Source organism: Saimiri boliviensis, chromosome 5 (assembly GCF_048565385.1).
Source record: "Saimiri boliviensis isolate mSaiBol1 chromosome 5, mSaiBol1.pri, whole genome shotgun sequence".
In the NCBI taxonomy this organism is placed as follows: domain Eukaryota; kingdom Metazoa; phylum Chordata; class Mammalia; order Primates; family Cebidae; genus Saimiri; species Saimiri boliviensis.
In genome coordinates this window covers 79,550,407-79,577,182 of record NC_133453.1, presented here as the reverse complement: position 1 = coordinate 79,577,182, position 26,776 = coordinate 79,550,407, and the positions used below count along the sequence as shown (strand labels likewise).

The 26,776-nt window shown below is 37.9% G+C and overlaps 1 protein-coding gene across 3 annotated transcripts in view; it reads right to left on the bottom strand.

The window, feature by feature from the left end:
• The window catches only part of PLA2R1 (phospholipase A2 receptor 1), a 127,645-nt gene that overhangs the window by 24,645 nt on the left and 76,224 nt on the right, over window positions 1-26,776 (bottom strand). For all 3 annotated transcript variants that reach the window (XM_003921943.4, XM_010329811.3, XM_074399623.1), the window contains exons 12-20: window positions 24,331-24,533; window positions 21,084-21,229; window positions 17,115-17,199; window positions 14,798-14,930; window positions 14,174-14,209; window positions 13,528-13,685; window positions 7,321-7,385; window positions 3,750-3,853; window positions 2,046-2,185 (exon numbers count right to left, since the gene is read on the bottom strand). In XM_003921943.4, coding sequence (XP_003921992.3) covers window positions 2,046-2,185; window positions 3,750-3,853; window positions 7,321-7,385; window positions 13,528-13,685; window positions 14,174-14,209; window positions 14,798-14,930; window positions 17,115-17,199; window positions 21,084-21,229; window positions 24,331-24,533 — 1,070 coding nt within the window. The remainder of the gene's footprint in view (window positions 1-2,045; window positions 2,186-3,749; window positions 3,854-7,320; window positions 7,386-13,527; window positions 13,686-14,173; window positions 14,210-14,797; window positions 14,931-17,114; window positions 17,200-21,083; window positions 21,230-24,330; window positions 24,534-26,776) is intronic.

The window sequence follows — 26,776 nt, the reverse complement described above, 5'->3', positions numbered from 1 at the left end:
TCAAAGACACAGAAAGTAGAACAGTAGTTGTCAAGGGGTTCAGGGTAGGAAGAATAGGGAGTCGTTTACTGGAGGAGAAAATGGGTTGGAAATGGCTTAGACACAATGATGACTCTTTGAAGGCATTCTCTATTGATCACTAATTTTATGACTGCTATGGTTTTTCATAATTTATTTTTTAAATCTAGAAACTGAACTAACTACTGATCATAGAGTTCTCTAGGGACAACAGCTAACTGGGCAAGCGGCCAAATCAGTAATTTTAATTTAAGAATGTAGACATTTTGCAAATTAAAAAAACTCTACACTCCTGGGTAGAGTTTCAGTTTTGCAAGATGGAAAAGGTCTGGAGATTTGTTGAATGACAATGTGAATATATGATACTTAACACTAGTAAACAGTAAACAAAAATGGCTAGAATGGTGAATTCTTTATTGTATGTATTTTACACAAATTAAAAAAATTTAAAAATCACTGCCAAATATCGAGTCTGTACTCAACGAATGTGTGAAAAATCCAAGTGGCCTCATTTCTCAAATTAACAATGAGAGAATGATCACAAAGGAGAGAAAGCCCTGCCAATATAACTGAACACTTAGATTAAAAATTGGCTGTCCATTAGCCGGGCACAGTGGCTCAAGCCTGTAATCCCAGCACTTTGCGAGGCCGAGGCGGGTGGATCACGAGGTCAAGAGATCGAGACCATCCTGGTCAACATGGTGAAACCCCGTCTCTACTAAAAATACAAAAAATTAGCTGGGCATGGTGGCACGTGCCTGTAATCCCAGCTACTCAGGAGGCTGAGACAGGAGAATTGCCTGAACCCAGGAGGCGGAGGTTGCGGTGAGCCGAGATTGCGCCATTGCACTCCAGCCTGGGTAACGAGAGTGAAACTCTGTCTCAAAAAAAAAAAAAAAAAAAAAAAAAAAAAATTGGCTGTCCACTATTGAAGAGGAATTTCATATTAGCACATGAAATGATGACACAGTTTGGGTTCTTTAATTTTCTAAGAGTTGAACAATTATAATTTGGGATGCATTTTAATAACTTCCACCTAAGGCCTATAAAGTTATTTCATTATAAAATATAAAGAGTGGAGGGAAAGTCTAGGCCTTAATTGAAGGCAGCATCAAAAATAATAAATCTGGTTTAAAATATCACTACCGGCAATTTTTTTTTCTTAATTCAATTCTGCATGGAAGCACTAGCTTTATGAGGCTAAGATGACATTGACCAAGCTAAGTTACTAGTCCCTCAATTCACTCGTAGGCAGAGCTCTATGCTGGCTCCAGGCAGGGAAAACACAAGACAAGGAGGTGGAGTCTGGGTCCTCTGAAATTTACAGCTTATTTGGGAGCAGAACCGAGACACACAGGCATGCAGGCACATACATACACATGCATGTGCACACACACACGAACACACATATGCGTATGCACATACACATAGGCCTACATATATGTCACATCTAATGAAATACTCATGCAGCATAATAAATGACTATGCCAATGGTAAAACCAGGTATAGAAATGAGAAGTAGTGCTGGGCGTGGTGGCTCACGCCTGTAATCCCAGCATTTTGGGAGGCCGAGGTGGGCGGGTCACAAGGTCAGGAGTTCAAGACTCTCTACTAAAAACACAAAAATTAGCTGGGTGTGGTAGTGGGTGCCTGTATTCCCAGCTACTTAGGAGGCTGAGGTAGGAGAATCGCTTGAACCCAGGAGGCAGAAGTTGCAGTGAGCCGAGATCGTGCCACTGCACTCCAGCCTGGGCAACAAAGTGAGACTCCCATCTCAAAAAAAAAAAAAAAAAAAAAACAAAGAAAGAAATGAGGAGTAGTGTCCAGACTGTTTCTGAAAAAAATTTTTTTGTTCTAAAAGATTTGCTACTAAATGGAAAACTAAAATTTCTTGAAAATTGTGACAAAAAAATTCCAGGTCCTATGGACAACTTATAGCTTTTAAAAGCCACTTTCATTTTTGAATGCTTTCCAAAATTAGTGTCTACAAAAGAAAAACAAAGGCAACTTTTGAAAAGCAAGCTTACCTTATAGTTAAAATATAGCCATCCTTTGGGACACGTTCCATGTTGTTTAGGTGTATCTTCCTTTTTTTCTACTGGCCAAACCTTTTTTCGCTTACAGATACTAGGCATAGAAACTGAACACTCTTCACTACCCCAGAGTCCTGGAGGAGAAATGGGTTAGAAATGGCTTAGACACAACGGTGACTCTTTGAAGGCATTATCTATGGATCACTAATTTTATGACTGCTATGGTTTTTCATTATTTATTTTTTAAAATCTAGAAACTGAACTAAACTACAGATCATAGACTTCTGTAAGGACAACAGCTAACTGGGCAAGGGGTCAAATCAGTAATTTTAAGAATGTAGAAATTTTGCAAATTAAAAAAAATCTAAGTCCTGCAATTAGAATATAGAACTGATTAAAGTCCTGAGAATATTTGAATTGTGTGGCAAAAGAATACTTTGTAGGGTAACAATTTCATTGTAAACCCTTCAGCTTCAATATGTGGAGAGGAAAGATTCTAAAACAGTAGATAATTCCTACTTTATAATTCTTCAGAAAATATAATAATTTAGAAAATTTAACTCAAAAACTTTCCAGAAAATAGGATTTCTTAATACTGACCCTTAAATAAAACAGACTAACATACAGGCATGTCCTCAGTAAGACATACCCTCCAATCTTTAGCCTCCGACAAACTGACTTTTTTCTTTTAATTTAGAAGAGCTATATTTTCAGAGTAAGGATTATAGAATGCATTTTGTTGGCATCCAAGTCATAAATTCCAGAACAGGGCAGAATGCATGCCAATTGCAAGGGAAGGCTCAATTTTCGAGATCAGGAATATGAGCCAAAAGATGTTGGCACTTTGAAGGAAGGGCTGGAATGCTGTTTTCAATGCAGATTAGCTGCCATTCTCCCAGACTCTCAAAACAGTCCTTTCTGTAGGCTGTTGTGACACCTGCTGGTAAAAGCAAGCTGATTAACCACACGGAATTTTCCTTTCCTGTGGAGAAAGGCCCTCATATCCAAAATTATTTTCCATGTTTATCCCTTTCCTGGTCTAGGGCACAGGTTAGTTATGAATCTGTTAGAGTAGCAGATATTGTTATCTTTTATTGTTTAGAAAGAAGGGGCATGAGTGGACAATAGACCTAACTACACTGCAGTGATAAAGAGAATTTAAAATCCAATCTTCAACCTGAATGTGCTTCTAAATCCAACTTGCAAACAATTGGCTTTCTAAGGCAGGCAGCAATTGATGCCAGGTATTAAAAGGAAAAAAGAATACTGACTTGAATCAAAACATTATTAAATAGGAAAATGGAAGTGAGTTTCACAGAGGCTAAAGTTCCAGCCAATTATAAATTGGATACTAGGAATATATATATATATTTTAAAAAGTGCTACACTGAAATTTCATAGAGAAAAGTATTTGTCAGCCATATATTTTTTAACAGTTTCATTGGGCCCGTTTCTGGTGCTGTTTTGATTTCTGAGGAAGGACTTATCCAGATGTAAATTATTTTCAAGAACATGAGTACATGGACTGAACAGAAGGAACAGCCATCCTTAAGCCGTACGGCAGACAAAACTGAACACATCAACTAAAAAGAGAAATAAACAGAAACTTCTCACGGAAATGATGCATGGAAAAGACTTTAAACCTCCTGAAAATTATCACTTTGTATTATAAACCCCAAAATGGATAAGTAAAATTACCTGTTATGGAAGAAATGAAGGCACATCTTTGTCTCTGATTATTCACAGTTCTTTCTCTTCCTGTGTCCCAGTTCTGGTATATCACTGGCGTTCCATCTCTCCAGCTGTAGGAAGATTAAAAATGTTAAGGTCTCTCATTCTGCATGTCAGTCTCCAACATCATTCTTAGAGTTCTGAGGTAGGGATTGAAGGTATCATATTCTATTAAATTAAAAAAAATTCGGAAGAGATCCAAGATGGCTGATCACTAGCAGCTCGGGATTGTAGTTCCCAGTGAAAGCACAAAGAACGAGAGGACGCCACACCTTCACATGAATTCTTGTTGCTCACGCACCAGGAGATTCCCAGCGGAGGAGCCCCACGGGTCGCCAGCGCGATTCTTGTGACCGGCGAGGCGGTTTTGCCGGCGCCTCGGAGCGTCGGTTCTTGGTGCAGAGTCAGAAAAGCACCATCAGTCTTAACACCGCTGATTTAGTTGGCGCAGTGGGTTGCTCAGATTTTGGCGCTGAGAATCAATAAATTGGATGTCCACTCAGAAACCCAATTACAAAGACGGTAAATACAAAGACCACAGATGGATAAATTTATAACGAAGGGAAGAAAACAGCGAAAAAAGGCTGAGAATACCCAAGATCAGAACGCCTCTCCCTCAGTAGGGGATCACAGTTCCTCATCAGCAATGAAACAAGGCCTGATGGAGAACGAGTGTGTTCCAATTACAGAAGCAGGCTTCAAAATGTGGATAATAAGAAACTTCTGTGAATTAAAAGAACTTGTTCAAACCCAATCTAAAGAAACTAAGCATTTTGAAAAAAGGTTTGACGAAATGTTAACAAGAATACACAATTTAGAGAGGAATATAAGTAAATTGATGGAGCTGAAAAACAATACAAGAACTACGTGAAGTATGCACGAGTTTTAACAGCCAAATTGATCAAGCAGAAGAAAGGATATCAGAGGTCGAAGACCAACTCAATGAAATAAAACAAGAAGACAAGATTAGAGAAAAAAGGATAAAAAGGAACAAGCAAAGTCTCCAAGAAATATGGGACTATGTGAAAAGACCTAATCTACGCTTGATAGGTGTACCTGAATGTGACGAAGAGAATGAATCCAAGCTGGAAAATATGCTTCAGGATATTATTCAGGAAAATTTTCCCAACCTAGTAAGGCAGGATAATATACAACTCCAGGTAATACAGAGAACACCACAAAGATATTCCTCAAGAAGAGCAACCCCAAGGCACATAATTGTCAGATTCACCAGGGTTGAAATGAAGGAGAAAATACTAAGGGCAGCCAGAGAGAAAGGTCAGGTTACCCACAAAGGGAAGCCTATTAGACTTACAGCAGATCTCTCAGCAGAAACCCTACAAGCCTGAAGAGAGTGGGGACCAATATTCAACATCCTTAAAGAAAAGAACTTTCAACCAAGAATTTCACATCCAGCCAAACTAAGCTTCATAAGTGAAGGAAAAATAAAGTTTTTTTGTGAACAAGCAAGCACTCAGAGATTTCATCACCACCAGGCCTGCTTTACAAGAGCTTCTGAAAGAACCACTACACATAGAAAGGAACAAACAGTATCAGCCTTTCTAAAAAATACCAAAAAGAGCATCAATATAATGAATTTACATCAACTAATGGGCAAAATAGCCAGCTAATATTAAATGGCAGTATTAAACTCACATATATCATTATTAATTCTAAATTTAAATTGACTAAATCCCTCAATCCAAAGACAGACAGGCAATTTGAATAAAAAACTAAAACCCATCAGTATGCTGCATCCAGACCCATCTCATATTCAAGGATACACAAAGACTCAAAACAAGGGATGGAGAAAGATTTACCAACCAACCAGAGAGCTAAAATATATAAATAAAAAGCAGAAGTTACAATTTTTGCCTCTGATAAAATAGTCATTAAAGCAACAAAGATCAAAAGAAGCAAAGAAGGACATTATATAATGATAAAAGGATCAATGCAACAACAAGAGCTAAAGATCCTAAATATATATGCACCCAATACAGGAATACCCAGACATACAAGACTAATAAAGAGACTTAGACTCCCACACAATAATAGTGGGAGACTTCAACATTAATATTAGACAGATTGATGAGACAGAAAATTAACAACGATATCCAGGACTTGAACTCAGATCTGGAACAAGTAAACATAATTAACATTTATAGAACTCTCCACTTTAAATACACAAAACATACACTCTTATCAGTACCACATCATATCAACTTAGAAGTTTAAATGAAATGTTGGTTGGCTCCTTGTTTGTTATTCTCTTCCCTCATTTTCTTTTATGTCTCCATTATTAAGGACAATTATAGGCATACCCATATTTAGACTGCATTCTAGCCCGGGCAACAAGGCAATACCCCCATTCTCTCTCCCTCTTCCTCTTTCTCTTTCTTCCTCTTCTTTATTCTTTTTCTTATTATAAAAAAAAAAATCTAATCTCCTTTCCTTCCTCTCCACCTTTCCTCCCCATTCTCTCTTCTTACCTCTAAAAACAAAAACAAAAACAAAAAAAACACAGAAACATATAAACAATGTTAGCTAACTTTTAGTGAACACATTCTATGTGTCCTACCTCGTGCCCAAGACTTCAGAAAAAAAAAAAAAAAGGAATTAATAAACCACAAAATTTAACAGTTAAAAGCATAAGCTTGGAAATCAGGCTGCCTGACTATAGTTCTACACCAGGCGTTCCCCAAACTACGGCCCGTGGGCCACATGCGGCCCCAAGGCCATTTATCCGGCCCTCTGCCGCACTTCAGGAAGGGGCACCTCTTTCATTGGTCAGTGAGAGGAGCACAGTATGTGGCGGCCCTCCAATAGTCTGAGGGACAGTGAACTGGCCCCTCTGTGTTTAAAAAAAAAAAAATTCATATGTAGCATGGTGCCTATAGTTAATAATACCGTATCATATACTTAAAAGTTTTCCAAGGGGGTAGATTTTTTTTTGAGATGGAGTCTTGCTCTGTCACCTACACTGGAGTGCAGTGGCACGATCTTGGTTCACTGCAGCCTCTGCTTCTAGGGTGCAAGCGATTCTCCTGCCTTAGCTCCCGAAGTAGCTGGGACTACAGGTGTGCATCACCACGGCTGGCTAATTTTTGTAGTTTTAGTAAAGACGGGGTTTCTCCATGTTGGCCAGGCTGGTCTTGAACTCCTGATCTCATGTGATCCATCTGCCTCGGCCTCCCAAAGTGCTGGAATTACAGGTGTGAGCCATCTTGCCCAGGTAAGAGGGTAAGTTTTATGTTAAGTGTTCTCATCACAAAATCACAAAAATGAATGAATGAGTGAATAAATAAATAAATAAACGAATAGGGCAGGAGGAAGCTTTGGAGGTGATGGGATAAGTTTATGGCTAGATTGTGGTGATGGTTTCATGAGTGTATACTTTAAAAAACATGTGTTTGGTTAGAGAAACAAAATTTTATAAGTTAAAAATAATGTTTGAAATTGATTGCTAAAATTGAATCCAATCATTCTGCAAATAAAACCCATCAAACAAAATTAAATGCAAATGAATCTAGGTTCATACCGAAATTCATCATCGGCTCTTTCTTCTTGAAGTCCAATCCACCAAGTTGTAGCATACTTTGATAGCTATTAAAAGAAAGAAAAAAGTCAGAATTTATTCCACTAGTTTTCATTTTTTTGCTATTAAGATGAACGGGGTTGCTGTTAATAGCTTTCTGTTCTTCATTATTTTACCCAGTTTTCTAAGGAAGAGTATATTAAGGCCTAGCATCATGAGAAAACTTGCAACTTCATTATTCTAAAATATTTCCTCCTCATTATGAAGAAAAACTGGAATCAAGCGTGGCAAACAATTCTAGTTTCATACAACTTGAAAAGTATTTTTTCTAACTCTATAAGGATTTTAAAAGTACTATTGTAAATCAAAATAGAAAATTAATTTCCTGACAAAAATTTATTGGCTTATCCTCTCAGTGATTTATAATTCATTGCATATGTCACATGTAATTGAAAACAATTCAAGGTATCAAGGCATGATTAGTATAAAGATACTGAATTTTAGGTATTAGTCTGATTGTTAAGCTTTAAACAGTGTAAGCATTCCTCCACATCCACATAGAGAGACACAATATAGTAGAAAAGAATACTACAGAATGCCCAGTGTTTGACAACTAGAAAATTATCCTTTTGACGAGTTCATGTTCTTAGCAGAGACATGGATGAAGCTGGAAACCATCATTCTTGGCAAACTAACACAGGAACAAAAAACCAAATGCTGCATGTTCTCACTCATAAGTGGGAGTTGAACAATGAGAACACATGGACACAGGGAGGGGCATATCACACACTGGGGCCTGTCGGGGGATGGGGGACTAGGGGAGTGCTAGCATTAGGAGAAATACCTAATGTAGTTGATGGATTGATGAGTGTAGCAAACCACCATGGAACGTGTATACCTATGTAACAAACCTGCACATTCTGTACATGTATCCCAGAACTTAAAGTATAATTTAAAAAGGGAACCAGATTTATATGTATCATCAGGAACACATTTCAAAATATGTACCTCTTAATATAACTTCAAACTCTGTAACAAAAAATTGGAATTTTAGATTATAAATTCTATGTTAACAGTGATATAGTTACCACCAACAAAAAAGCTCACTTAATCTAAGGTTGTATGAGTAATGTTGTGGTGTTCAGAATAAAGATAGTAAAAATTAGTAAGGAAATAGAACAACAACAACAACAACAAAGAAAATTATCCTTTTATATTTTATTAATGTTACACCATTATTAATCACTTGGACCTAAGTACAATAAAGTATAAAATTAAATCACCATGTGCTTGTATGTGCACACATGCACACACACACACACACACATTAGGGCAGATGTAATACTGACTTATGATCCAGGAAATTGCAATTCCCTCTTTAACTATGAAAGAGAAGGAGGCAGTAAGGATTTTTCTAAGACCTGTAAATCAGTATACTTAATGTTGTGTGTGTGTGTGTGTGTGTGTGTGTGTGTGTGTGTGTGTGTTTTGAACTGTAACTTAATTTTTATATGCTAAAATCCTGTTAATTTGAAGGCATTATATATTTAAATTTGTACTCTCATTTCTTCTGTAAAGACTGGGGAAGAAATTTTACGATATATTATTTTTCCATAGTAATTTTAGCTCTCCATACAACAGAACCCAATAGCCCTTTAACAATCTAATTTATAAACAGGTATTTTTATTCTGTAAACACTATGGCTGTTTGTCATATCCACAATTTGAGAATAATGCAAGATGGAACAACTGCTATTTTAGATCCCTGAGGTGTTGTTTTGTGGACGTGTTCTTACACGCTGAATTCAGATTCCCATTGTCAGACTTTGGAATGGGTCCATTGAGACTCGTTGTGAACTCAGTGGGGGAACCACAACAATTTCATTCCATCTAAAGAGATTCCATGTGCTACAGGATTGAAAATCATGACCTGGATTGTTCGCTGCCCCAATTAAGGACCTCTAAAGAGAAATTATAACTGGGGCATGTTAAGTGGCATATTTATTACCACCTCAATTATGGCATGGTAATCTCCACGTGGCACATCGCAACCTGTTGTAATATGGCACAGAACCGAACTTCATAGGATAAGCTAGAAGATACCCAGAATGGAACATCCAATATGAAAAGTGGATTTGGAAATTTTAGCTTAGGAAGGCAAAAGAAAGACTTATTAATATGTATTTGCATAAAGAACTGTGACAGAGAAGTAAGCTCAGGGCTTACAAAATGTTAAATGAACATGCATTTTATAACATCAACTATGTTTTGGTATATACAAATAGCCATTATAGTTAGCATCATATAGAAACAGCATTTACCAAAAACAAACAAAACCCCCCAGTGACAGTCAATATATTAATCCATAAAGCAATATAAGGAAGAACAACCTGTCACCTTTTAAAATGTTCCCATTAAGAATGACAAAATGATATTTTGGAGGAGGACTAATAGATTTGATATGTATTTTAAGAAGCATTTAGAAATGAAAATTTAATAATATTGGTAATTGCCATTTCAAAATGATAATACTGCATAACAGTGTAAAAATGACAGACAAGTGAACTAATTAGCTAGTAGTTTGTGTCAAACAAACTCTTAAAATGCTTGCAGCATTTTTTCAGTATTAATGTGACTATCGAGATGGCTCAAAAAATAAATTTACTCTGATCATGTTTTATGGTCTTCTGTTACTCAAAAAGTGAGAGAGAAAACACTGACATTCTTTTTCCAAGATGGAAATATTTTATTAAAATTTTTATTTGCTTCAGATTTTTAAAGCTGTATCTAGCTTTCTTGTTCATAATTTTTTTGACACTGCAACTAAATGTTGTTTTTGTTTTTCACAATTCTAATCACTGCTCTTCTTAGGGAAGCTATACAAAACACACACAATCTTAAAAAATATTAAATTACTTATTTGTACTCTTCCTACATTTATAAGAGAGATGTGAGACAAAAGTGAGTGGAATGACCTCTACACATCTTGCTCCTCATCCTGGAATGAAATAATTTCTGGATTGATTGACCCATTCCAGTAGTACATTCTTAGGTATGGGGTTTCTTATTTACGAAATGTGCATGGTTACTATGAACACCACTATCACCACCACCACCAAGTGCCCAAGGTAGGCACAAACTATGCAGAAATAAGAATTTCTTGGAAAGCAACAGCTTTCTTCTTTCTAATCTGACACTGTTTTCCTTTGGCCCCTGCTATAGACTAAATGTTGGTGGCTGGCCCCTTAAATTCAAATATTGAAATACTAACTCCCAAGGTGATATATTACAAGGTAAGGCCTTTGGCAGGTGATAAGGTCATGAGCGTTGGGGAGGGCTCATGAATGGTATTAGCACCCTTAAGAGGGGGCTTTGAAGTACTCCTTTGCCTCTTCCACTATGTAAGGATACATATGCACCAGGAAGTGGGCATTCACCAAACATCAAATCTGCCAATGCCTGGATCTTGTGTTTCCAGCCTCCAGAACTGTGAGCAATAATTTTCTGTCATTTGTAAGCTGCATAGTCTATAGTGTTTTGTTATAGCAGCCTGAAAAGACTAAGACAGTTCTCTGGCCCTGTTCTCAGTAGTTAAATCGTATACCTTCCCATAATTTTCTTTTGCAGCACAGTGGGGAGATCAGTCAGCAGCTTACCCATGAAACTGACAGGGCATTCTACAACATGGCCACAGGCTGGGTGACAATTTTGCCATATAAGGCACCATAACGTTTGTCTGATTTGAGATCAGAATCCTCAATTAAATCATGGGAGTGGCTACGATGACTCAAAGGGCTCAGCCTGTGGGGTTTCACCCTTCCCTTCTACGGTAGCCATTAACCCTACCAGCCCCACTGGCTTCTCAATTTCCAAAGATTAGGAGATGAATTAGGAGAAAAAGTGAAGAAAGAAGATCTACAGAAGTTCCCAACAGAGCTTAGCTCTGCTGGAAACATCAAAGAAGCCCTTCATTGTTCATGTCTGAGACAGAGCTGGCAGCCATCTTTTGGGGAGGATTTTGGGACTAGCACTTTGATGTCATGAAGACATCATGCTCTTACACGCCCTGATACTGCTGTTCCACTGTCACAGGCAGCACCAAGTAGGGTTTTTAAATGACTAGATAACATAGGAATACCCTGTCTGTACAAACAAACAAACAAACAAAAAAACAAAAAAGACTAGATAAGTAAGATGGCCTGGGGTTCTTTCCAAATTCCACCATTTAGCTGCAGTGTAACCAGGTTGCTTAACCTCTTTGAAGTCTTAGCCTCCTCACTTGTAAAATGTACCCATAATAGACTTCCCACAGAGGGTTCTTGGAAAAATTACATTTTAGTACTTATGTATAGTACCTGACACAGTTATGGTAAGTATGGCCAAATATCAGCTCTTTTGGGGATGTGTACTTTGTGTGCTTATGGATTAGATTTCAGCCATTCATCTGGTCTCTTGTTACCGCCTTCTGAGGTGAGGAGTATGGTGTCTGGCTAAAGAAACATGTGTTTTTGGTCTGGCGAGGTGGCTGACACCTGTAATCCCGGCGTTTTGGGACGGTAAGGTTGGTGGATCACCTGAGGTCAGGAGTTTGAGACCAGCCTGACCAACATGGAGAAACCTCATCTCTACTAAAAATACAAAATTACCCAGGCATGGTGGCACATGCCTGTAATTCCGGCTACTCAGGATAATTTCCGACATCGTGGTATACAATTGAACATGATCATATTTAACATTATGGTTTTGGCTCGAGTGTTCCATTTGTAAGAGTGGAAAGGTGACAAAATAGTGTACACATTTATGGTGGGGAGTATTCCAGATCTAATGGTTGTTCTGCCTCTGAGTGTCTGTAAGACCATGTGATTGTCACCTAACTTCTTTTTTTCTTGGCTTTTCCATCAGAATGTGATAGGAGTCACAACTTGCTTGTACCTTGTGGGCTGTATGTGCAACAGACAGGATACAGAGACACTAAATCCCCATGAACTGTGAGGAAAGACATTTCTTTTTCAAGGCTAGGATGCTTTAATACAGGGCCTCATTTTCTAGTAAACTTACAAAGATATAAAAAGATGATAGAGCTAGAAAGGATTTCTGAAGATTCTGAAATGCGATTAAATTATAGGAAAAGAAAATGGCTTTTTCTTGCTTTCAGAGGTTTCCAGGGGAAAGTTGGAAGTGAGGATTTCCCTCCTTCACGCCCCCACTGTAATTTGTACATGTGCCCGTTTCACTTACCATATCATATCACTTCCACTTTCTTTATCTTTTTAAATTTAATTTGTTTTAAAAATTGACATAAATTGTATGTATTTATTGTGTACAACATGATGTTTTAAAGAATATATGTATCCAGGCTTTTTGAAAACAGAGACTTGCATCTCATACATTTTTGCATCTTTGACAAATATTCCAGTGCCTGGCACATACTTGATAATAAACGCTTATTGAAGGAACACACTGAAAAATATACTATTCTTTGCTAGTTTATTTTACTATTCAATAGGTCTTGCATGTTTCTTTCTTACTAGCTTAGTTCTGCAAGGAATTAAGTAGCCTTTTTTTACCTTAAGTTGAAATGGAAAACTACTCCTTACTATTTTCTGTATATTAGTCTTTACAAACTTAAGAATAATGTACTTTTGTAAGATTTGAAATTTTAAAACTGCCAGGCACCTCCTAAGTATTCCTCATCCCTCATTTGAGCTTAATTTTCCTCTGTGGCATTTATCCCCCCTTTTTTTCTAATATATTATATAATTCTATTTACTTGTATTGATTATGGTCTTTCTTCCCAGACAATAATATAAACTCCATGAAGATAGAGGAATTTGTGTGTGTTTTAATCACTGACAGAACCCTAATTCCTAGAAGGGTCTTAATAAATATGTGTTGAATGCTCGAGTGAACCTCATGAAACAATCTCGACTTACTTACCATTACTGCTAACAAAGAATGAAAAGAAGTGAAATGACAGAGCAATACAGTAAACCTGTATCTCCATGATTTTCTCTTAATCTCTATAACAGGAAGAAAAACAATTCTCAAAGATCTACGGCTTTTGCTGAAATTTAAATTAATGTCTGAAGTGAAATAAAAAAAACTATCCCTCCCCACACCCCATCCTCTGCAAATAAACTTCTTTTGTTCTTTTAGGACAAAAGAAGGTGCTAAACTTTCAATTTTTTATGGTGAGTTATGTTCAAGTACCGCTTTTATTTTGCTGTGGATGAATTCTTGCTCCTGTGCAGAATGAATTGTGAGAAGATCACTGTGTAGCCAGCTACAGACAAACTCGAAGTTAGACCATTCTGAGGCAAAGTTATGAAAAAAGTATTCTGCATTCTGATGAAAGAGCCAGGGTACATCTGAAAGAAAAAGAAACAGTGAAAATAATGCCAAATTGATTGAAAGAGTGCAGATTTAAATAGGTATGCTAAGATTGACCCCCAAATTATTGATTTGGTCACTCAGCATTAAAAAAATTATATATATACACACTCATGAATTTGAACACACACACACACATCACACACAGACACATAGGCACATAAATAGATATATAACTTGCTTATTTTCCTTGGTCTATCTCTTACAAGATACCTTCACTAGTATTAAAAGGTCAGGGATAGATACATATTATAAAATCACATGTCATAAAAATGATTGAATATACTAGTCCTTAATCATATTTAATGACTACATTTATTAATTATTAATTCAAACAAATTAGCTCTAGGTTGACACAAGAAAAGAGAGGCTCGATTTGAGAAATGTAACAACACATAGTATATAGGAGCACTTGTAAGGTATATATTAATAATTAAAATTCAAGAACTGCCAGAGTGGTTCTTACCGTACTGGTACCAGAATGGAATCTTGGGTTTCACATCTGCAAAGTGAAAGCAAATCACTTTAACTGATCTTGCATCTCAAGTGCATTGTCTGTGAATTACTTCATCTCTAAACACACTGTTTTGTACTTCATCTTTTAAAATATCATTTTAAAACAGATACATTGTGCTGTTTGGAATTTGTGGTGAGTTCTCATACTTGAAGAGGAGGCTCCAGAGAGGCTTCTGATGAAAGAAGGAAGGACAGGAGCACTTGCCGAGGGCCCACTGTGTGTCACACGCTGCACTAGGTGCTTCCACTTACTCATTTTACAAGTATCCCGTTTGCCTTGTAATGTCAAAGTGACATTTCTCCCAGACTGTACTTGCACTATAAGTATTCTGCAATATTAGCTGGTTACCTTAGTTCCCAATGAACTAACTTGGCATATTGCATTGGTGTCGCTTTCTTTCATTTCCTATAGAAATATTTTTTGCTAAAATAGTGCAATTGGGTTTATCGTGCAGGTTGTTGATATGGTGGTTTGGGGTGCTTAAATTTGACTTCTCTGTAATCCTTTATTTGGGAAAGTACTAGAGATTATTAGAAATCAAACACATAGCAAAGATCTTATTACTATTTTTACCTCTTGGGATTTTGCATATCCATTCACGTTTGGAACCACAGTATAAGGGCAGCAGTGTTTTGTTAGCTTTATAAACAGCACAGTTTCTCGCATCTTCTCCAAAATAATTATTGTCTAAAAATGAAGAGACAACCTGCAGCAGATAAAGTTCATTATTCCTTAATATGATTCCCCACAAAGTTTCCAAAGATCAAAAAGGGCTTCCCTGTACATAAGCATTACAGGCGTCTACTGGAAGCTTCAGAAATGTCTGGATGTCATTCTAGTTGAAGGTTGTTTCACATTTGTGAAGAACAAGCTAATCAATATTTACCATTTTTTTCTTAAAGATGCTTAAAAAGAAAAGGTACGCTACTCCTTTCTCTAGAAGGAACAAATCAAATGAAGCTTTGGTCTGAACTTGCACATTTTTCTAACTGGGAACATTTTCTAGCTTAGGATCCTGGGTAAACTTCTTAGGGACTCAGGGGTATATCAGATCTTCGTATTAACTTTGATTTTGATTAGTTTGCACATATGCTAAGCTTTTTGTCTCTAATAACTAGATTCTAAGCCACAGCTAGCTTTAATCAGGAATCTATCAGGTCACTATCCGTGAGTGACCACGTAACTCATATGATTCATATTACAGGAGTATTAAAGATTCAACCTTCTCAAATATTTAATGACTACCTCACAGAAGAATGATGGACCACAAGTAAAATTAGGGTAAAAATTTGGAAAAAGAAAAAGGATGTTTTAAAATCCTGTATATTCCTCCTCAAACATGTATACTATCATGCAACAATTCATCTAACTTAAATATATATATCCTCAGGTTCAGAAAATGGTGTAATTTGAATTCATTTTGTCCAGCAGAGATTGGTGAGGAGCTCAGCCACTGCTTTATGGCCTTATCTTATTTATTCTGACCCAGATTGTCTATTCCTCTCCTATTACTAATGAGTTTGTTATACTAAAACAAAAGGAAGCGTTCTCAACCTCTATGTAACACATTTTCTTTTTCAAGTGCTACATTGACTTGAACCACCCAGCTGTTCCATGTAGTGGCTGCCATTTATGGGGAAAGTTGACCCTGCTATGCCATTTCTGTTTTCTGAGACTTGATTTCTTTATCAGCAAAATAGATTAGTGAGGCTGAGTGACCTTTAAAATCTCTTCCTACTCTCTTATATACACATTTTCCTTGACACAAATCTGAACACCATCTTGGTATGGGGCTTTCTCTATTGCTCTTTACTACTTCAAAGTTTGGCTACTGATATTTTCCCAACCGTGAGATATTATAACATTGTGACTTTGGAGTCAGACAATCTGCGTGCAAATCCTGGCTTTCCTATGTATTATTTTAGATAAACCACGTAATCATTCTAATATCCATGACACTGAGTTATTGTAAGGATGAAATAATATCATGTAGGCATGCATTCAGCTCAGTGCTTAGAACAGTATACGGGCTCAGTAAACAGGAGTTACATCAAATGCTCACTGCAGGCTCTTATGAGTTTCCCTATTTCACAGGTGAAAGTGAATAATGTGACTTTTCTTGTGCCCTAGGATAGATCCCACTTCAATCTAGGATACTACTTCAGTTTCATCCCTGCTATTTTGAGAAAAATGTGAGAATTACCCATTGCACCTGAAAAAAAAATGCAACATTGAGTTCTCTCTGTCTTTCACGGAAGTTTGCAAGTGTGAGGATGAGTGAAAAGGAAGACTTTTTTTCTTCTGGAACAACTTGCTGTGATTGAGAATGCGATATTTCTAAAGCTTGCATTACTGTCCTTTTAGAGTGAGATAAACAAAAAATCATTCTCCAAAATAATCTCCATTTCATTGTGACATGGGCAAAGTTCCCATACTGAGAAAATCAGGTGCTATGCAGGATAGGGAGGTATAGGGTAAAGGGAGTCTTGTGTTATTTTAAAGAATAGCTGCTTCTCTGCCAGAGAGACACTTCATATGGGAGATGATTTGGGAGACTTTTCTTTTTTTTAGAGGTTTTTGATTCTTTTTCAGCATGGTTTGAAGATACTTTTTGGAGGTTTTTAATTCTTTTTCAGGATGGTTGGGGGAGACTTTTGAGAGGTTTTTGATACTTTTTCAGGCTGAGATTGTACAGTGGCCTCAGAACAATGTGGCTAGCAAAGATTTCCCAGGACCTTGCCAAAATAATTCTCCTGGTACCAAGGTCTGGTGCAGTTTTGTCATGGGAGCTCTGGTCATTATTTCTAGCTTCTCTTGGTTGGTTTACCAAGTGGTTTCAGGGCCACTCGTTTTGAATCCATCCCTTTTCTCCAGGTTTGAAAAGACTTACAGGAGTTCTATCAGACCATTCCCATGAGCCAGCATTCAGTGGGTTTCTTTTATTAAATCCAATCCAGAACTGCCTTTCTTCTGTCCTGTGAAGAGAAGAAACAAAAGCTTTGCCTTTCCTATCAAATTTACAGCATTATGTGAAAGGTTCAAAAAATATTTTAAAATATTTATGTATGCAGGAAACAGCTGATGCTACTGGCAGGGCTGATCAAGTCTACAAGCACTGAGCATTTTTAATGTGCAAAACCCTGTGCTGTGACATGAACTGAGAGAAGAACAAGCCTCACGTTCTATTTCTCTTGGTTTGTGTGTTTGCTTACAGGTGACATACAGTTGGGGAAAATTCAGGTTTTATTGAGAACATGAGTTTCTCATCAGGAATAACAATTCCTTTCAGTAAGGACAAGAACATATGAAAAGAAAATTGGTAAGAAATTTTGGAACGTCTCTAGTCAAGAAGACCTTTTACTGCGTTACTGTGTGTTTGCTACTTCACTATTCTGTTTTTTCTACTTTACGATGTTTTGATTTGTTATTCTTTTTCCATCATCATTCCCATGGAATAAAAGGTACACAGTAGGTTTTGGATTTTTTTTAAATCAACATAAATAATTCTAAATCAAGTCACCCTGACCCGTGGTAGATTAACCTCAATTGTTATCATTGGTTCAGACTTGGCGAGAAGCTCCACAGAGAATCACCTTCCTTTCTGTGAAACAGAGTACAAATGTGTCCACAAAATACTCAAAAAATCAAGTAATAAAGCCTAATTGTACAATGAACCATCTCACTAAGATAATTTTCTGAGAATAATTTTGAAGAATCGAAGATGTAAATGATTCAGATATCAGGACAGATACTTTATTTTCCTTCGTGTAGAGAAGAAAGCCTATTCTGAATAATTCCTCCTCAGATATTTCAGCTACTCCACCCAGATGAAACAGATTAAAGTCAAATGCAGCTTAGAAATCCAAGAGATCACTGATGCCCGGTTGGTCACTGTCATGATGAGACTTTACATTTAAGGTTGGAAGAAGGTGAGAATGGCCACCTTCAGTTTAAGCCAAGCACATTAATCTCCATGGCACGGGCTGAAAATCCATGTCACTCTCCCAGTGTTGTGAACTTTTTCTTTCCTCACTGAATTTAGAGTTCTTTGTCTTTCCTGCTATATACTGGCTCCTAAAAGATGAAATGGTATTTACTTTCTCTTCATCAGTTGCCTAAAATAGTATAATTTTTAATAAACACACATGTATGTGTATATGTGTGTGTGTGTGTGTGTGTGTGTGTGTGCGCGCGCGCATGTATGTATCTGGTTAATAAAATAGAAAGGAAAAGCAGCAGATCTGCCATACCTGATAACTATGAGACCTGGTATGTTTGCTATAATGAAGCATCATATTTGACTGAATTCCCTGGTAGTCTGGGAATAAAGTGAAACATATACAATTATTGATAATTTTTTTGAGACAGGGTCTCACTGTCACCCAGGCTGGAGTATAGTGGCACAATCTTGGCTCACTGCAACCTCTGCTTCTTGGGCTCAAGTGATACTCCCACTTCAGCTTCAGCTTCTTGAATAGCTGGGACTACAGGTGTGTACCATTAAGCCCGGCTAATTTTTTTTAAATGTTTTGGTAGAGATGGGGTTTCGCCATGTTGCCTAGGCTGTTTTCTAATTCCTGGGCTCAAGCAATCTGCCTTGGCCGCCAAATTGCTGGGATTACAGGTGTGAGTCACTGCGCCCAGCCAAGAATTTTAAAATATTTCTTTAAATACGATTCTCGCTCCGTTGCTCAGGCTGGAGTGCAGTGACATAATCATACCTCACTGAAACTTTCAACTGGGTTTTGCTGGGACCACAGGTGTGGTGGCCACCACACCCGGCTAATTTTTTAAAATTTTTGTAGAAACTGAGTCTCGTTATGCTGCCTATGCTGATCTTGAATTTCTGGCCGTTAAGTGTTCCTCCCAGCTTGGTGTCCCAAAGTGCTGTGACCCACTGTACCTGGCTCATTTTATATAGTTTTTGTGATCAGATATTGAAGATCAATGATTTGACAGATGTTTGGCACTAAATTATACTAGACATTTCAAGTATGAAAACTCATATAAACAGAAATGACAGTGATATTTGAACTTAAAGCAAACTGGGAAGCAGTTTGTGTGGGTTGTCACATGGCAAACCTCACTAAAAGGCAAGGGCAGAATATGCAAATATGTTTTGCAGGGAGCTAAAGTAATGAAGCAAAGTGTAACTTTGAGCAATGGAGACTATCACCTATCCCTTGGATTTGTGGCCTCATACCTGGCTGATAATCCAATTAGCCAGGAAGCTTCTTAAGCTTTTCTTCAGACTCAAAGAATCTGACTCAGCACCTCTGGTGTGAGGCCAGAAAGCTCTATATTAAAAGGTGTCCCCACCAAGTGTGATGAGTAGCCAGCTTCTTGAGTCGTGGCCTCAGATCAGCATTTCCTGTAGGGACTAGCAGTTCTGTGGGATGTCAATAAGTGTTCTAAAAAAAGGGATTTGTGCTCAAAGATAGTGCTTCTTTCTAGAACCCTCTGTGATGCTAATGTATATGGCAAATCTCCAAGATTGTGCATTGTTTTACGAACATATTTAAGCATAAAATCCTCTTCCTTCCCTGTAGAATGCTGCACAAAACTCACATGGAGAGATGTCAAAAACTCCCAGCTTTAAGGTCATTGTTGTGGATGTGGAAGATGAATAATTTGATAGATGTCACATGTTAATCTTTTTATGGGAATGTCCTACAAGGAAACTTATGGGAAAGGCCAAGATTTTCCTCAAAAACTAGTATGAGATTTTTCTCTGGAATCCAGACAAGTGTTTCATTGAGACTCCGGATTTTCAGAGCTTGAAGCAGACTGCCTGTTATTACATTTGTTTTCATTAAATACATATACAGAGCCATGGAGGTATGCTGATCACAACATTCTCAGAGGCAGGATTTTGTCTGTCACATCTGTTGAATTCTCTAACCAGCTGTGCATGTAACTGTGCCCCTTCCACAGAAGATACTCTCACAATGCAGGCTGAGCATTCCAAAATGAGAGGCCAAAGTGGGGGATGGGGAGCTCACTGAAAGGAGAAAAGATGACTGTCTTCAATTATTTTGAAAATAGAGAAGATTTGATCTGTATTTGCTCTAGCTCAAACTGAGGGGAGGCAGGTTTCTGGCTTATGAGAAAGCTGCTCTTTGAAACCAGCCTTCAGCAATGGAATGAGCTTTCTCCCAAATAAGAAGCATTCTGAAACTGCAAGGAATTATGCAGACAGTGGATGACCAAGTATGTGGTGGGAGGTAGCACAAGACCTTTTAGAGTTCTTCCGATTTAAACGTGAGTTTCTAACTCCACTGAATTCAAGGTTCTGTAAACTTGCAAGATGGATACAGATAAGCAAAAGCTTGTTTCCCTGAAGGAAAACTTAGGAGGTTGGGTTGGAATTTTAAAAAAATTAATGGGACTCTTCTTTTTTTTTTTCAAACAATAACATAGGCTCCAATTACATACAAAATAATTAGCAGTGGAGCTGGTCAGAGCCTCTCTGGTGAGGCGTGAAAGGAACCAGGAGCTCTGCCTATGTGGCCTTCATACTCCTGGGGTTCCAGGATTCTTGGAATCCTTCCGAAACACTTTGAAAACCACTGGGGTAGATAATTTCTGAATTTGGCAGGAAAGCTCTACAGTTCTGACTTGAAGGACAAAGAAAAGATTTAAAATATCTAAACAATTGTCATTTGTTCTTTGTTTTATGAAATGAGAACCTGGTACAAGATAAATGTAAAACTATATATGTATATATATTTTTCTTGGCTTTGGGCTTAACACAAATACTGGAATTTTAAACAACTACTTGGGACACACACCCCTAAGAAGGCTTTACTAGGAGATAGAATATTTGACTGTAATTTTTTCATAATTAACAAGTATTTACCAATTAAATTTTGAATGTAAGAGCTCATTCACAAACTTCTCTTCTTCAATATGGGCAAAGCTTGCAAGATGAGCTCCAAATTCTTCACAAAATGCTTCAGCTTCTCTCCATGTTCTTTTCATTAGAACTTTTTCACTATGAAATACCTGTATAGTAAAAGAAAAAAATTAACATTGTCATAGACAAGGTGAGGTTGTTTAACTCTGCTCAAGAAAATAACAATAATATTAACATAATCATCATTATTATTTATTATGAGCTTGATCTAGTGAGAAGAAGTAACACTTACTGACCTAGAAAGTGCCTAGGCATCATAGAACTATTAGTTACTTCTATCCTCACAACAAATAAATTCAGTTTTATAAATGAGCTTTCTGAAGAGTTTTTTTCACCTTAAATCCTCTGTGACTGGCATGTACTTGTCCCATAGTAAATATTTGTCAAGAGATAAAGTCAGTCCAAGAGAGGTTAAGAATTTTAGGTCACATAGCTATAAACTGGCAGAGCTAGGATTAGACCTATGACTCCTTGCTTCCAGAGTCCATAAACTTCCATCCCACCCGACTGCCTTCTGACAAATTAGAATTAGTGGATTGATCATTACTCTGGCTGACTCGGGGAAAGAAATGAGGAATGAGACCTGGGATCTAGGGTAGCTCTATTTCTAGAGTCTTTGGATCTTAGTTCAACTGGCAGGTGCAGTGGTTCAGCTGTGTCTAAAATCTCTGCTACTTCTCAGCTGTCTTCATAGTGGCTAGAAGTCAGCCAAATGGAAGGTCTTCTTTCGGCTTTATTTAAGATTGGGGAAAGGGACTGAAGACACAGGGCTTGCAATCCCACTCCTTTGTACTCTTCTCATTTTTAACTGCCTGGCACTAAGCCTGAACCTTTGTTGCCAGACAGGTACACCCTGTGGCCAGCCCTCACCAGACTCTTACTTGCTGAGACCAGAATGAATAGCTTTCCAAATCCTGTGGACCACAGCACAACCTTTCCATCTTTTAAATTATATGTCAAAATTTGCCTCCTCTAGGAACCTCTTCCCGAATAACTCTAAACTCATAAATCCTGCCACCATACCCATCACACACACCATGCATTTGCTGACATGTCAGGGTGATATATAGTAGAAAAGGCACTGGGCCAGAAGTCTAAAACCAGGGATTTATTCCAACTCTGTCAATAAATAATCATGATCTTGGGAAAATCACTACATTTCACAGGCCTCAGTTTACTCATCTCTAAAGTTTAACTTATTACTTGGTGAGGCCACTTTTGGGCCTATTATTCTATGAATATAACGTAGGATTATACATGTATACAATTTAAATAGAGCACATTCACAGTTGCTTCATGCTATCTACAATCTACAACAGTTCCGGAGATGGAGTCTGTCTTTGTTCTGCTCTGCCTGTGCAGAGCTGCTGGGGAGGTTTCTCCCAAGATTTAGTGAACCCCTATTTGAAAAATAAACCAAGATAAAACCATCAAATATTTTAAAAAAAATCATATTTAAAAAAATGTATTTCTGACAAGATTACAGGAACTAATTTAAATATAGGACCTAAAGCAGATTTTAAAAATAGAGATTTCTTCACACACACACACACACACACCCCACACACACATACCACACACGCCCACCACACACATACACTCACACATACACACATACACACCTATATATACAAATACAAATCAACTGTATGCATTAATTTGTTTGATCTTCAGGTGTCTTGCAAGCTGCAAAAGCTATTCTTATTAGTAAAATTGTATCATTCCATAATAAAGACTTTATTTATTGGCTTAGAAACAATATGAAAGTATACCATTTAACACTCTCTGAGTGTCTGCCTCCTTCACTTGGTATATGAGCAATATTGACAGGGACTTCAATATTGCAGGAGGATAGGTCCTCAAATGACCCTTGCTGACCCAGCTCTTCCTCCTTTTCCTGGCAATTCTCAGGCCAAGTGTACCAAGAGTGCAATATCCGGAGATATGGAGGAACTCTCTTTATCCCTCCTAGAACAGGGTGTCTTGCAATGCTTTAGCTCAGTGATCCAAGGGGCATCTGGGATATAAAACCCAGAGAAGAGCGCTTTGGGGAGCCCTCAGCTGTGGTGCAAATTGGGGTGCGTGCAGAAAAGATTCCATCTTCCTGGGGCTGCTTTCCTGAGCCTTGGAGAATGACTCACCATGGATCCTAGGTTTCAGCTGCTTTTTGCTGCCTATCTGTGAATACAATGTTGAGCATCCCAAATCCAAAAATCCAAACTCCAAAATCCAAAACTTTTTGAGCAACGACAAGACACTCAAAGGAAATGCTCACTGGCAAATTTTGGAGTTTGAACTTTCGGATTTGGAATGCTCAACTGGTAAGTTAAATGCAATTTAAAAAAGAAAATCCAAAATCTAAAACACTTCTGGTTCCAAGCATTTAAGAAAAAGAGTACTCAACCTGTAATAAAGTTACTTTGCCCATCATCTTGTGTGGGAGCTCTGTCTCACCAGATTCGTACTCTGGCAGCCAAGTTTGTGCAAAACCTACCAGAGCTAGGAACCTATGCAGAAACTGGTCAGGTGTTTAGAGTCCTCCCCCAAGACTGATAACCAGTGCATGGTGCTCTTCTTCCAGGGATTAATATTAATGCATGCCATTTCTTTTCTTTCTTTCTTTTTTTTTTCTTTTGAGACAGAGTCTCGCTGTGTCACCCAGGCTGGAGTGCTGTGGCTCAGTCTTGGCTCAGTGCAACCTCTGCCTCCCAGGTTCAAACAATTCTCCTGTCTCAGCCCTCTAAGTAGCTGGGACTATAGGCACATGCCATCATGCCTGGCTACCTTTTGTATTTTTAGTAGAGATGGGATTTCACCATGTTTGCCAGGCTGGTCTGGAACTCCTGACCTCAAGCGATCCACCCGCCTTGGTCTCCCAAAGTGCTGGGATTACAGGCATGAGCCACCGTGCCTGTCCAAATACCATGCACAGTATTTCTGCTTAACAGACATCAAACTTCATGAGGAAGCCTTCAATATCCCCATGATGTGTCGATTTTTGTGACTTAAAAATTATTTGGAGTATGATTGAAAGAATAGAGGCAGGCAACAAATATTGATTAATCACCTGCCATCTGTCAGACCCTGTTCTGGAAAAAAAAGGATCTTGGAATAAAGAAATTTGGGCTACATGCATCAAATTAAAATGGTGCTGGTTCTCTTAAGAATGCCCAAGTAACCTTGGTATCACCTTGAAGCAACTGGCCAGACCAGGCTTTGACTCCCAGTGCAAATAGCAGGAGTGAAAGGGCCATCTCTCTTCATGCTCTGCTTTTTCCCGATTTTCAACTGGCTGCTTGCACAAGGACATTGCCTTAAAGTGCCGACAGTCCTTCACTTCCCAGCGACCAAGTGGATGCCTTCCTCGCATGGCCACACAGCCACCACTGTAGCCTAAAAGCAGAAAACAAGCACCTTTAATAACCGATGACTAAAACGTTTTGAGCTTAAGAGAATGCTCTTTAGAGTGCTGAATAATTGACATCTCATAATTAAGCACCCAGACAAGAACAATCAAAATGAAAAAGAATGCCTTATTGACCTGATTATGTCATTTCTCTTCATCTCTCGAAAAAAGAATAGAAGATGGGCAAGAGAGAAAAGAGAGTGTGAAGGTTGAAATATGGACCTTATCTGCTTTGTACTCAGATGGCAAATGATAAGGAACTAGGAGCTGTTCCTACCTGGAACCAAAATATCCCCTGTAGCTCAATATTGTACTTGGAAATCCCATTGTGAAAAATCAACAATGAAAAGTACATCGTGCTCATCCTCTTACAACGGGATTCAACAGGGGAAAATATGTGAATAACAGATTCAAGGTAGACCAAAAAGTATACAACAGAAATCTAAACTGTAAACCTTGGAAAGATGAAGAGAATGAGATAAATTTTCTAAATGGTAAAGCTGTAGGGGCAGGGACAGGGCAGACATCAGGGAACAGAGAGAAAGAGAATTAGAGACAGGCTTTTCTGTGAAAAGCGAAGTACAGAGATTTTCCCTTCTACCTTCATAGTATATAGATTAGGTATGGGCAAAACTCCATTTTTTTCTTCATATATGCTTGAACATTTTAGAAGGTAAGATATATTTTTCCATAGAAATAATTTATAAATTAGGATTCTTAAATTAAATTTTGTCAACAAAATCTATACAACTCATATGACAACAGAAAATACACTTCAAATTTCAGTGAGGAATAGTAGAAGCAATTCTATTCCAAAAAAAGAAATTAAAATGAGTAAGAATGAGCTTGTTTTTTCTTGAATCTTGGGTGATCATTTAATTAACTAAATTCACATTTATCAACAACAATAAAAAATTGTACATCTGCAATGTGCTCAGCTAGGCTCTATGCTAGCTGCTTGAAAGAAAAGGATGAAGCCAAGCAAAACAAAAACCAATTCCTGGTTTAGTGTGAGATACAGACACACAAACAAGCAATTGTAATAAGTATAATGTGTAAAGTGCTATAGTAAAAGGTGTGTTCAAAGTTCTGGAGGAGACATCAGAAGGGGTGATGGAGGCTGTCCAGATATGTCAGTAAAACATTTGCAGGAAGTGACATTTTAGCTAAATTTTGAAGGATGAAAAGGAGAAATGAGTTTTCAAGGCATGCTTATAAAAAGCAAGTGATTATAGATGAAGCCTCTGAAGACTTGTGATGATTCTGGACCTGAACGCTCTTTAAAAAATGTCGTCACTCACTACTCAATATTTATCTTGCTTAATTTCCCTTCAGAAGTAATGGCTTCAATTTTTTCAGATACCGGGTAACTGGCATTGTACTTGTCATCTATGTTCTGATTATTTTATGCTCATGGAAAGACAAAAGAGAGGAAAAATGAAGAGTGCAAGTGAGAATAAAGAAGACAAAGGAAGATAGAAAGAGCATCTCTTTAGGAATGTAATAATTTGCTGAAGAATGAGTGTATGAGTGTTTGCTTCTTCAACAGTCTTGGCTGCACAAGTGTGTTAGGCACCAGCATCACCATGGCAAGACAGTTCTGATCGGGAAGATCCTCCTGGGCCTGTGTGATGCATCAAAAACTCAAAGGTAAAAATGGCCAGTGGTAAAAGAGGAAACATGCTAAGTCTCATATAGAAGAAAAGGAAGTCAAGGAAGAGTTGGTGCATCCAAAGGCCATCAGATGGCTCTACTGGCCCAGAACAGCTAGTTGTTAAAGATGCAAGGTTGCGGGCAGGCAAGAGGGAGAGATTATGGTATACAACTACCTTGCCCTGAATGGAGCTTTGCAGGCCTGTAGGTAATTTCAAAATGCAGCTCACAGTCCAGTTGGATCATAAACAATAGAGGAGATGCTGCAAGCTCTGTGCAATAAAACTGAACTGGAGAAATCCATGTGAGAGCCCCAAATGCAGTATATTTGTGGAGCTGCTCTAGTTGAAAAAGGAGGGAATACACACATTCCTGCTCCATTCCTCCAGCCCCAGTGGAACCTCCAGTTATTGCACAGCACAGGACAGGTAGGAAACCTCATGGGAAGAACTTCTGACTTGGAGAGTGAAATTTGGGGTTCTAGTCCCAGCACACATCTTTAGTAACTGGAAACTTGAGGGTGTGAATTGATCACAATAGGCCTTGTCTAAAATATGTGGACAATAATTTCTTTTTT